Raw genomic sequence first — 13,771 nt, forward strand, 5'->3', positions numbered from 1 at the left:
GTAAATCGTTTTATGCTCCATCTATTATCCTGTTCTGGGAGCCGTTTAGTGACGTAAAGACAGTGCAAAAATACCAATTTAGTTGAAAACTGCAACTATAAGTTTATAAATATGATTTTCACTTAATTGTGGAGGCGGAAATTTGACAGACAGTGTAGAAGTCAATAATCTATCTAGTGATTCTTCACGTTTCAGCACATCGATAGGGCAAAGAATCGACAGGCGAACTTTTTTATATACTTAAACAGCAAACATTTGCCCAGCGGATTTTTTTTTTACAGTATTCAAAGTAAGGAAACACTATACTAATTACATTTTTCATATCTTAATTAATGTGCTAGCAATTAATCAATAACCGTATCCCTTTCTCATGCGTGCTTACATGTAGCTTTCAGCTGTCTTCGCCCCCTCCCCAGGCCACATCAGAAGGTTAAAAGTTCAACCTTTTTCAAATTCACTGAAAGTATAAATATAAGCTTCAATGTGTTCGTTAACGTATAAAAGCTTTCATAGGCGAAATCTTTTTGTAAGCAAAAGAGCAATTTAAACCCCAAAATGAAGGACGACTGTTGATTATATACTGAATATATTAGACACAGCATGAAGCGTTATTGTGTTACATGTAAACGATGTGTTCCATCGACTTTCAAAGGAATGTCCTTCTGTGATATATCTGTGTTGGTTCGTTGATCACGGTACGATCACGTGTGCGGTAGGTGTTTTACTTATCTTGAAAGAAGTTATTTACAGGTATGTATGAATAGTTATTGCCAAGTCCTGAGTTACCTTTCACCACATCGCTGTCACTAAATTATTATTCCCAACACCATTAATAATTGATTCTTAAGATGATATTCAAATTAAAACCAAACCTATGTGAAAAATAAGATCGTATGAAATAAATAAATAAATAAATAAATATAAAAATATGAATGAAGTAACTACATAAAGACAAGAAGTATCTATAATTTTGGGAAACTAAGATTCACACGTACGTCTCATTTAATACATGAGAATTTAGCTTAAAAATTTGATAACGAGTTAAGATTAGCCATAGAATTCATACTGCCCAACGAAATGCTCAGGTCTTTGAGAAAAACTCGCAGATGTCTAGCTATCGATCACTCAAAGCTAAAGAGTATAAGCATTACTACAATATCATACTATAACGAGAAAGGGAGCGAATATCCTAGCGAGGTGATCTTCGGAAATCTCCGGTCACGGACACTTGAATGTTCTATGGCTGTCAAATTGGTACCGATTTCTTAACATACCATTTTAAAATCAATTCTATACAATAGATTGTAAAATTACGTAATAAAACTCATTTAAATTGAAGTGTCACTGGGCTATAATTATATCTTGTGAAAAAAATAATTTTAAAGTGTTAACAGGTTAGTGTTAGCTTTCAGGTGTCGTATTGAACACGCTTTCAACATTACACATCAAGGTAGCTCAATAGACTGTTTGTTAACGTAAATACTAGGTTCTGGTTTAAATGAGATTTCTATGTGAAAGATGTATTCATTAGAGGTGCCATTTCAGTACAAATATCCGAACGGTTAGTGTCAAATCTAAATGTAAATTTTATTCACGTGGCTGGATGAACCTATCGATCGCTATCACTAGACTAAAGATGGTTTATAACAAGCGTGATTAACTTCAATACCACATGAATCAGTATTTGTCCATAATTTTTATATTTTTTTTTTCTCACGAGTTCATGAAATCTACGTATGAACATATATAAACTCAAAATTCAAAGCCTTTCGAATTAGATATAGATATTTATATAAAGGATGTTATTTAAATCTGTTCATAAAAGTGCCGACGCTGCCAAAAAATAAATCCCTAATACAAAAGGTACGCACCACAGCGTAAAACTCTGAATATTTGGTTTCATTTTTTCATTTTGACAGCTGGGTAGGGGGTACAGCGATAAAGGTGAACTTCGTGGTGTTTAGTCGACCGAACAAAAGTCTGTAGTTGTCGTCTTCTCGATAACTGTGAAATCGACCTACACCAAATGTACTCATTGAATTGTTAAGTACCTATACACTAAATTTTTGTGTGAAAAATATTTTCAACTGATGAAAAACAAGATAGTCATCTTACCGAGTCCCTCCATTATCACACCCACTAGTCATCTTACTTCGTCCCTCCATTATCACACCCAGTCATCTTACTTCGTCCCTCCATTATCACACCCACTAGTCATCTTACTTCGTCCCTCCATTATCACACCCAGTGGTCATCTTACTTCGTCCCTCCATTATCACACCCACTAGTCATTTCACTTCGTCCCTCCATTATCACACCCACTTGTCATCTTACTTCGTCCCTCCATTATCACACCCAGTCATCTTACTTCGTCCCTCCATTATCACACCCACTAGTCATCTTACTTCGTCCCTCCATTATCACACCCACTAGTCATCTTACTTAACCTTTCAGTTACCACATACGTTCAGTATATCAACAATCTTGGTAATGTGACTTTGGAAAGGTAAATAAGCGTTGCCATTTGATACCATGAGAGATAAGTTTAAAGTTTCGCCCAAAAATACAAAAACAGGTCTATTGCCCTTTGAGTGTCATTTGAAGCTGATACAAAGGTCACACCTGCCATACATGTCCTAAAATTGACCCAAGGTCCAGCCAGTCCATGCAGGACATTATAAATATGATAACTTTTCAAATGTTAATTTCGGGGAATTTTCATGTTTGGATACTTGATGTACAATTTCAAGCCAATCATTTATTACAACTGATGAAATGAATCCACTCAGTTTAATTTGCAGAGGAACAGAATTGTTTAAACTTTGTATCAGGATGTAGAATGCTTCCTATGAGATGTTTAGAACAGGAGGTCACCAAAGTAATATTTAAGGATAAGAGGGTGACTGACAGACTTAGGATAATTTATACAGATGTCGTTTTACTCTAAACATAAAGAACACTACCGATGTGAAGAGGAGGCGTACTCCAAACCTTCTATGAGAAGAAGAGGCAGATGTGTAAGGTTCATTTCATTGTCATTTGGATTATCCTCAGTCTCCTCTAATGAATCGCAAGTAACCTTAGGATCATTATTACACTGAGTGGCATCGTTTGAGTGAGGTCGTGGTCTTTTTCTAAGGTACCTCATGTAACACTTTACACATAGCTTACTCCACTCTCTACAGCCAGCCCCTCTGTGTTAAGCATATGTTTCAACCAACTATGTCGAGGAGAACTTAGACTTCTTGGTGATGAGAAGTTATTTTTTTATCTTTAAATTTTGTTTTACAACTTGGGATAACACATACATCATCCAGTTTTACCATAATCAATATCATAAAATAATTAATATATCCTAAAGATGCACAGGTAATGGCATTCTGTCTCTTACATAGATAGATAAAGCAGGTATAGAAACAACAAAACGTATGAATAGGCTTAGATAGCTTAGGTGTTGTACTAAATTTGCCATTTTAGTGCAAAGTACCAATAGCAGACCACAGAATATAACAGCTCCAACTTGCTGAAAAATAACTCCTGTATCATTCAAGGATGAATTGGTACTAGGGAAATGTGTTGCCTTAACCACAAGCCTTCACTAAATGACAACATCACCTACGACAGATGAAATACTTCCATGATATAGCTTGGGCTTAGTGGCATTGCTGACTAAGTTTGCCCCAACCAGGTACACAATTCAATAAAATGTTTACCTGGCAGCTAATGGGCAAAGTTCACCAGTTCATGACCTTCAGCTGCTAACCTCAGCTACAACGCGAATGCTTTTACGAGAGAAAGGATACTACCACTTTATAGATTCACTAATTTAAAATTAAAGGCACATCGAAATAATGAATGAAATTGTAATAAACATATATTTGGATAAAAAAAATAACACTCTGGGTAAAATGTCAGTTGTTTCCCGACTCTGCCGCCACAAGGAATATCTGTCCCTGGAATAATTTTACCGGTCAAGGAATTCGGTATTTAAGTTCATTTATATGACAAGACATGTGTGAATAGTTTAAGTGAACAGCAACTGTGAGTTTGTCAAAACGGTTTTCAAAACCTTGAATTATTTGAAATTTTCATGACAAAACAATGTGTGTGGTATTTGAGGGATGAAGTAAGATTACTACTGGGTGTGATACTCCTCATACACTAAATATACATCCAGTGGTCATCTCATGTGCCCTCAGACAGTATACTCAGTGGTCATCTCATGTGCCCTCAGACAGTATACTCAGTGGTCATCTCATGTGCCCTCAGACAGTATACTCAGTGGTCATCTCATGTGCCCTCAGACAGTATACTCAGTGGTCATCTCATGTCATCCCTTAAGACACTACAACCAATGCTCATCTCATATCATCCCCTAAGACACTAAATTCAGTGGTCATCTCATGTCTTCCACTCAGACACCAAGTCTAGTGGACATCTCATGTCTTCCTCTCAGACACCACACCAAGTGGACATCTCATGTCATCATCACAGACGCCAAGCCTAGTGGACATCTCATGTCTTCCTCTCAGACACCACGTCAAGTGGACATCTCATGTCATCATCACAGACGCCAAGCCTAGTGGACAACTCATGTCTTCCTCTCAGACACCACGCCCAGTGGTCATCTCATGTCTTCCTTTCAGACACCACGCCCAGTGGACATCTCATTTCTTCCTCTCAGACACCACACCCTGTGGTCATCTCATATCTTCCTCTCAGTCACCACACCTAGCGGACATCTCATGTCTTCCTTTCAGACACCACGCCCAGGGGACATCTCATGTCTTCCTCTCAGACACCAAGCCTAGTGGTCATCTCATGTCTTCCTCTCAGACACCATGCCTAGTGGACATCTCATATCTTCCTCTCAGACACCAAGCCCAGTAGTCATCTGATGTCATCATCCCAGATACCACGCCTTGTGGACATCTCATGTCTTCCTCTCAGACACCACGTCAAGTGGACATCTCATATCTTCCTCTCAGACATCACGCCAAGAGGTCATCACATGTCTTCCTATCAGACACCACGCCTTGTGGCCATCTCATGTCATCTCCAAAGACATCACGCCCAGAGGGCATCTTATGTCATCATCTCAGACACCACGCCTAGCGGACATCTCATATCTTCCACTCAGACACCAAGCCAAGTGGTCATCTCATGTCTTCCTCTCAGACACCACGCCTAGTGGTCGTCTCATGTCATTTCCAAAGACACTACAACCAGTTGACATTTCATGTTATCCCCTAAGACACTTCGCTCAGTGGATATATAACATCATCCCTTTGTTCATCACGCCTAGTGGACATCTCGGGTAAACCACTCACACCACACGCAGTAGACAATTCATGGCATTCCCTCAGACACTACGCCCAGTGGTCACATCATGTTTCAAACCTTCACACGCAATCCCATACATTCTCATCAATAAGCGTGGTGTACGCGATTATATCTCAAGGCGGTCGTATAAAGACAGCAGTGCTTATAATTGTTTGTTGAAAAGAAATCATGTCCATTCACTTCATAATTTTCTCGTTTACATTTAACTAAACGTTATTAAGGACACAGAGATTTACGTCAACGATTGCGATCACAGAGATTTTCTGATATGTATTCAAAATTTAAATCTTTAGAAACCAATATATGTGAAAGGAAAAAAAGGTCATGAAATATCTTTCGAAAATAAGTCACGATCCTTTAACACATAAAAACACGTGATTCGCCTTAGGTACGAGTATATAAAGCCCCCGCGCTCTCGGCGACATATCGTTTAGTCAGTAAACGTCATATCAAGTAAACATGCAAATCAGTGCTATCGTCCTCGGGCTCATGGCTATCGTGCTGACAGTGCATGGTTCCAGCATTGCCCAGAAGAGCGTTTCCGCTGAACCATGGTCGTCAGAGGAAGTAGATACTTCAGGAAAGGAAATGGGCGAGGAGTTTGAGCTACTTGTGCTTTTTGACAAATATTCTAGTGGTGAGATTTATGTTTCTATGCTTTATACACAAGGGCATGACAAAACTAACCGAATCTTTAAATATTTTTAAAAACAATTCTAAAATGCAATGTCTATACCATATTTATGCTTATGCAAGAAAACATACTATGAAAAACCTCATAACTTGTAATTCACAAACTTTAAATGGAAATACACCGAGAATTGTTGTCTTCTCAAAATATTGTTTTCGTCACTTTCAAAAGTGTTTGAGTAAAAAAATGTTTGTCTAACGATTTTAATCAAGTGATTAATTTATCTTTGACAAAAGTACATATTGCTTCTTTAGTATATAAGACTACCTCACTCGAATCGATCCGGGTCAGTTACCGTTAATGATCACACTTCATACTGCGGACTTATTAGACAAACGTTTATGTAATAAGTTTACTTAATATGTTTGATTAAGAATGTTAAGATAGTATATTACCAGTAAGTGTAGATATTTAAATCTATTGGCAATTTTTTTATATGATCGTATATTTCTCGCGTCAGTGGCGCATGATATAGTTTTACTATTGTTGATTTGTTATAAGGTATACCGAAATAACAACATTTGTACAGCGCACTTCGACTTCATGATTTCGAATTTGGCGAGATGTTTGAAAACTTCGAGTTATCCGAGTATTCGATTAAAGTGAGATCGATGGTTGGTAAAAATTTTGGCCTGGACAGACGGGTTACGAGTTATATGAGTTCGAGATAACGAATGTTTGACTGTAAATCGATTACACGTATTTTACCAAATACAAGTCCGTGTAAATACATCTCCTTGAAAATTTAAAATGTACCAACACATTTACAGAATAGTTTCTGTAAATAGACATGTTTTAATTTTTAAGTAGATAATATACATATCACATTATTGTATAACAATTGTAATACTTTTGAGTAAATATCAACTAGACAGCTGGATTTTGTCTTATAGTATCACTAATTTTGTAACATTAAATGTCAGTACCTGTGGGATATCTCCACGCAGTTCAACTAGCCAGTCAAAGGCTATACGCAGCTTAATACATAAACCATTTTTATGTCCTGCAGACCATGGTAATTTTATAGCAGTGTTTGTCGCCAAATTCTATAAATCATTTCTAATTAATTAAGACTAATTGACGAATTTTTGCTTAACAAATCCTTGACAGGGGGGGGGGTCTAAATGTTATCAAAAATGAGGGATTTAGAAATTGAATTAGTAAAACAAGGTTGCAGAGTAAATGAATTGGACAACGCCCATATGTCAAAGGTCAACAACAGACTTTTACAGTATACAAATTCAAGCGAGAAAATATGAAAAAATACTCCCAGAGACCATTGTCAATAGACGACTGTGGCTAGGTTTAAATAGCCAGAATGATGTCCTTGGACCGATCACGTGAATGGATCACAATTACACACAGTTTATGTCTCAACAACAAACTTCAACCCCTGACTAAATAAAAGCTAACTTTCTGTTCTTTTGATTCGCGAAAATGTTTAAATGATAGTAAGAAGTAAAATAGTATGACGTGTATAAAGTTCCGGAAAGCAATGCACTAGGTCAACAATTTTCTATTTATATTTTTTTATCTATCAAAAATATTAGATATTTATTTTCAACCTTAGTTTTGTAATTTTGTCCGACATACTCTATGCACTGATTTTTTTATGTGTAAGCCCGGGCTTTTTCTTTCTATGGAAACTACGCCCCTGAAAAGGTTCGCCAAACTTGATACTTAGGAGCCAAATATAACTGGATCAAAATCATGTTTAAATAATTGAGGTAATTGTTTTAAATCGATTAACTATCTATATAAACTGTAATTAAGAAATCATCTTTAGTTCATAACTGTTGTAATGAGATAAGAGAGTAAACATACTGGGTGGCTTAAGAAAATAACATACCTGGTAGTATTGTCATGAACATGTTGTTCATATATTTTAAAAACAAAAGAAAAAAAAACGTGAAAAAAATTGTAACCAAATAAATTGAGTCCTGACCCAAGAATATATTTAATGGGAATAAGAACAGCAGTCCTTTGGATTAAAGATATAGCTCGGAGTGGAAAAAAACAACATACCCCTTTGTTCATGTTTCATGGGTCAAAGCATGGAATCTGTTGTACCTATGGACTCGGTCCATCGTAAGGAAATGGTTTGAACTACTTCCCTGTGACCCCATACAAACAGATATTCTACTAGACCGGGGTCCAACCCCTATCCCCGGGACATGACTCGAGGACCATGGCTCGAAAACGGCTGAATGCCCACTATATAGTCATATAATAGCATGCAATCCACGAAGAGACTTACCTTTTTATCCGTTTGCATATATATTTTACATTTGATAAGCTCTCCTTTCTTTGTCTTAACGCCTATCAGACCTTAGTTTAAATGTATGTGATCCGTTTTTCAAACTTCACTTTGTACACAGATTTTGCGTATCGTGGTTAAATTTAGGTTAACGACAACATAATAATAACAGTAATAACAGTGACATTTCTCCATGCAATATTTTAAAGGAAAATACAAATAGCAGATGAAGCGGCAACGCTTGGTTCATTTTGATGTTTACATGGAAATTTATTCGACAATGTAAATTTCAGTGAGAACGCAGCTTTGGTAAAGCGTGAAGTCGGCAATTTAAGCTAGAAATAACGATTTAATGAATTCGTCGGGGCTAAAATTGTGTGCGATATTTGCTATCTTCTTTTGAGAATATGAGCATTCAAATCTTTAATTCAGTGAAGTATTTTAAAAAAAATTACGACATACAAATTGAGTGTGAAGAGCTCTTCCTTGTGATAAAAATGAAAATTTCAGATAATTAACTATTTAGAACTATCTTACAAAGTGCGAAATGAGATATATTATATGTGACCAAGAGAAAAAAATCTTTATCCTTTCGAATGTTTATTGCGAGGTCAATATTTTATTTGTTTATTTTCCAGTTCTAAACAGTATCGCCCAAAATATAGATGGTAAGTATAATTATATCATATTGTTAATTTAGACTAATAAAAATAGACTATAAACAGTTTCTGTTGAAATGGAAAACGTAAATAAGTATTTATTTTTACAATAAAATTACCATATAAGATAGCTCCTCAGTCGTTCCATATACAGTTCCTAAAGGTATACAAATTCTTTTGGATCTCTGTTCATTACATGTCATTAATCAAAATGTCTTGTGATCTAATTACTTTCTATATATACATACATACATAATATATATATTATTTTCTATTCTCAGGAATCAGAAACGTGTTAGACAAATTTGGTAAGTTTTTTTTAAATCTTTACCTGTACTTTATAATCCAACTAATTATCATACCTGTAATTTTATTGATTTAAAGAATATGTTTTCATTCAATCTAAGTATATAGTTTGCAAAATATGAAATTTGGAATTAAATATTTTGACTATGCAAATGTAAGTATTTACATATACATTTATAAAGAATTACACGAATCAATCAGTTGATCGATCGATCGATCGATCGATCGATCGATAAATCAGTCAATCATAAATTAGTATTCTTGAATATGTGCTATTATTTCTTGATTGATACGCACCTTTATATTTACCAACAGGTGGACCTGAAGCTGCATTACAATTCGTCTGTAAGTTGATATTTTTATAGTATATATTTCTATCAGTCTAGTCATACGAAACGAAACAGAGATATCATATTACATGCACTCCAAGTTTTGAAATAGAATAATGAGGACATAAATGACGAATTAGAAACCTCACTCAAAGAAAACAAATCCCCCCTCCTGCGAACGGTAAACGAGACGGTAGACCGATTGAATAGGACTAAAAGTTACTTGTAGTTACAAAGTACTATTGACCTCACGTATATTACTGCTAGTTACACGTGACTGAATTACTAAAAATTACCTATCTTAATTACAAAGGATTTATTTGCATAGATATATTGACTCTGAACTTGGTACCACTGTTATTAGATAGATCGAACTTAATTCCATTGAACTTAGTAACATTTGACTTAATAGCGCTAAACTTAATTATTGTGAACTTTGTAACACTGAATTTGGCTACACTGAACTTTCTTACTGCACACTTATCTACACTGAAATTCATTATACTGGAATTAACACTCATGCCCTCGTTGCTTTTAAGTAAAATTCACTTAACTAGAGACACTGGACTTCACTACAATGGATTAATTTACTTGATCATGAATTACTATAGTTGCATCAAACGTAATTACTCTGAAATGTAAATGAAATTACAATTGATTACTGGTGGAGAAAACCAGAGTACTCTTGGAAAACCTACGTGGTCGGGCAGGTGACCCCTTAACTTTTTACTGAAGTTACCGACACCAAACTTCGGTATTAAGGACTTATTTACACAAACCGTTATTTTATGAATGTGACTTTAAAAAATCTTCTCTAATGGCCCTCCTCTTTTTATGTTTTCAGCTCACGATTTGAAACAATTCCTCCACCGCCTTGAAAAGGACGAAAGTAAGCACTTTATACGATATCATATATAGGTCTCATCAAAATAACACCTCATTTTCAATTAATTCACTAAAATAAATAGAGTAGCAAGTTATACATAAATGTGGAAAACCCCACATATTTGCTTGTTTAAGAATGTTGCTTTCTTTTCGTATGCCAATCGAAATATTTTTAGTGCTGGTATTTTACACACAAGTAACACTAGCGATAAATAGTATATTTGCTGTACATAATGATACACAAAGTCTTCACTGCCTACACTTGATCTACTAGTCGGCATTCAGTAGAGTGTATATGTGTCCAAATATACCCACTAGGTAGGGTACAAGTAAACAGTTGTCAGTACTGTGGTCAGTCCATTTTCACAAAAACACCATTTCTTCCAAAGTTACCAACAAATAGTCTTCAGAATCCGTTTTAACAGTCTTTTAGTTTATCGTTTGCCAAAAAGTAACATCTCGAGCTCAAAGGAAATTCATTAAAATATACGGAGCCCAAACTCACATCAACTGACCAGGTCCAGCTGACCTTGAAAATACGAGGGAATTTCATATATCAGCCAAATAACGTACAGTACTTCACACATGTAACATTATTATGAAAATGAAAGTAAAAGTTGTATAACTTAGAAATGAGGAATTAATGGAATTAATTAAAGGAAAGCTATTACATCGTGTGGCTCAGGAACGTTTGATTATGCAAGAATCTTGAAACAGTTAGAGCCGTACAGAGGTGTTATGTAGACAATCACTCTTGGAGAGATCACATTGCAGCCATATTTCAGGTTATGCACGTGCCATGAATATTCACGTCTGGGTAGCAAAATATGATGTATTCTGATGATGTTTTAGCTCATCTTTTTCATTTTCCGATAATTTCTGCTTGTGTTAATCTCAGCTCTATTTTTGTATTTAAATCACTACCTATATGCCACATACACACAACATATATTCTATTTGGAATAGAAAAACAAGATTAAATATTCCTTTTGTGAATGATAGTAACTGTTAAATGATGATAAAATTAAATTTCCTTTTTTTATTAATTAGAAGCTGAACAAACCCAAGGCCAAAATAGCGCAACCACTCCACAAACTGCTCAAGCTTCCCAACGATCCATGAAAGAATTATTGGCGAGATTGATGAAGATAGCCAAACAGTAAAAAAAAAACCTGACTCCATCCCTGAAGATCCCGACCAAATGAACGCATGCTAACGACAGCCGAAATAGATATACAATGTACACTGTTTATATATATCTTCTTTTTTTGTAGTTGTCGTCTTTGTATAGACCAGTATCAACATTTCGAACACTTTATGTTCCACACCTCCTTGTACGTCGAATTAACTTTTTTTCGTAATGTTTAATTTAATTTTAATTTTGATTTTTCTAATCTTTGTGCCAGGCCATATTTATTATTTGGAATTCTGTCTACATAACTTGTTACTTCTCTTAAAATAAAATTTCATGCTTTGCTAAAAATGGTTTGTATTTTGTATTAACAATGTATATGGAAGCATATTAGGATCACTGGCATATTTTTGTCCGGAGTGATTGACATCTTCATTGTTATATTTCATAGTATTTAACAGGTTTTATGTCCACTATTATACGGCCTTTCAGCGGGCGTGATCAAAATTGGCCGAAAAACGCCTTTAACTTTAGAGGTAGAGACACAAGTTTGTTATCGGTTTCATTTTTTTTTTTTTTTTTTTTTTTTCAATTTTCAATCATTCTGTCCCTTCGACTATGTTTGTAGATTAAAATGCAGAATCTTATCCGTATCCGCACATGTACACATTTTGATAGGAGTTATGTCCCTTTAACGATGCAAACCTGCATCTTTTAGGCCTCTGAGCGTCGTAATCACAAGCACTCCACTGCTGGGTCGCAGATTTGAGGTTTACGTGGGGCAAGTGCCAGGTACTGGCGTACATCGGTGGTTTTTCTCCATGAACTCCGAATTTCCTCCGCCAACCAAACTCGATACGTCCTTAAATGACCATTGCTCTTAATAGGACGAAAAGCAACTGGAACTTGGCAGAACAATTTTTCCTTTTTGTTTGTGAGTTTTCCCTCTGCATATCTTTCATGATAATCTAGATAAACTATTAAACGGTTGTGAGAAGTGTAATGGAAATGACAACAAAATACATTCTTGCTGCAGTAAATAATAGAAATTTAATATAAAGAGATTCAGGTTAAATTATTTTAAAATGACCAACTTTACAAATTAGCTATAGATAACATACTATCTTATTGATAATTAATTTACTATTCCTGATATCTTATACTAGTTCAACTGATTCTGATACTATTTTTTCAACTAACACTGGAATCGAGGGCACAGAATATCGAACTTTATCGTTGTGGCTTACACTATTAAGAGGTAAGTAGATAGGTAGGTAGGTAGCAGGTAAGGTAGGTAACAGGTAGGTAGGTAGGTAGTAGTTTATTGTTTTAGTAATGAAGCTTTTATTCTGAATGTAATTAAATGTAGGATGTGTGATGTTTTTCAGCAAGAATGTATGGGTTTGATTGAGTTGTCTTCAAAGTGTTCATTGTATAGATTTATTAGCGGTAAATTTTGTCTTAAATAGTATTTAACAAAATCTATTGGTTCACAAAATATCAAAGAAATTGCAAAAAATTAGATTATCATTGCACAAATTGTATATTGAGACCGGTAGATACAATAACGTTGAAAGAGTTGATAGAGTTTGCAACTTTTGTACGAGTGGCGATATTGAAGATGAGTATCACTTTATTTTAAAATGCGAACATTATAAAGATATAAGGAAACGTTTTACTAAAAAGTATTACTATATGAAACCAAGTATGGCAAAATTTATACAACTTTTGGAAACAGAAAATACTAAAGATCTGTCGAATTTAGGAAAATTTATAAGTATTAGTAACAAAAGGAGAATAAATACTGTTTAAGACATTAATTTAATTTATATGTGTAGAGTTCGATATATGGACTTATTCTCTACACTTTGATCCTGTGTACGTGGTCTGTGTGTGCTGTGTGCTATGTATTTCTTATGTTTGTTGTTGTGTTTGTACTTGCACTGTAAATATATGCACTGTACAGATAAACCGTAAGGTTTAAAGTTAATAAACTGATGAACTGATGAACAGATAGGTAGGTAGGTAATAGGTAGGTAGGTAGCTAGTAGGTAGGTAGGCAGGTAGGTATGTAAGGGTATGTATTGTTTATAAATGTAAAATCTGATACGAATGTGTATGTAAAATCCAGTTTTAAACATTGTTAATTGATATCCACACACATGTATT

General features: G+C 35.0%; 1 protein-coding gene across 1 annotated transcript; it reads left to right on the forward strand.

The window, feature by feature from the left end:
• The first annotated feature begins 5,802 nt into the window (after window positions 1-5,802).
• On the forward strand, window positions 5,803-11,898 carry LOC132556067 (uncharacterized). The gene is made up of 6 exons (XM_060220458.1): window positions 5,803-5,980; window positions 8,930-8,959; window positions 9,232-9,258; window positions 9,572-9,601; window positions 10,430-10,474; window positions 11,521-11,898. Exons 1-6 carry the CDS (start codon window positions 5,803-5,805, stop codon window positions 11,631-11,633), a joined length of 423 nt encoding a protein of 140 aa, XP_060076441.1. The 3' UTR covers window positions 11,634-11,898.
• The last annotated feature ends 1,873 nt before the right edge of the window (window positions 11,899-13,771 follow it).

The sequence above is a fragment of the Ylistrum balloti genome, unplaced genomic scaffold (genome assembly GCF_031769215.1).
Source record: "Ylistrum balloti isolate Yb309-2 unplaced genomic scaffold, AGI_CSIRO_Ybal_v1 Utg370542, whole genome shotgun sequence".
Classification (NCBI taxonomy): Eukaryota; Metazoa; Mollusca; class Bivalvia; order Pectinida; family Pectinidae; genus Ylistrum; species Ylistrum balloti.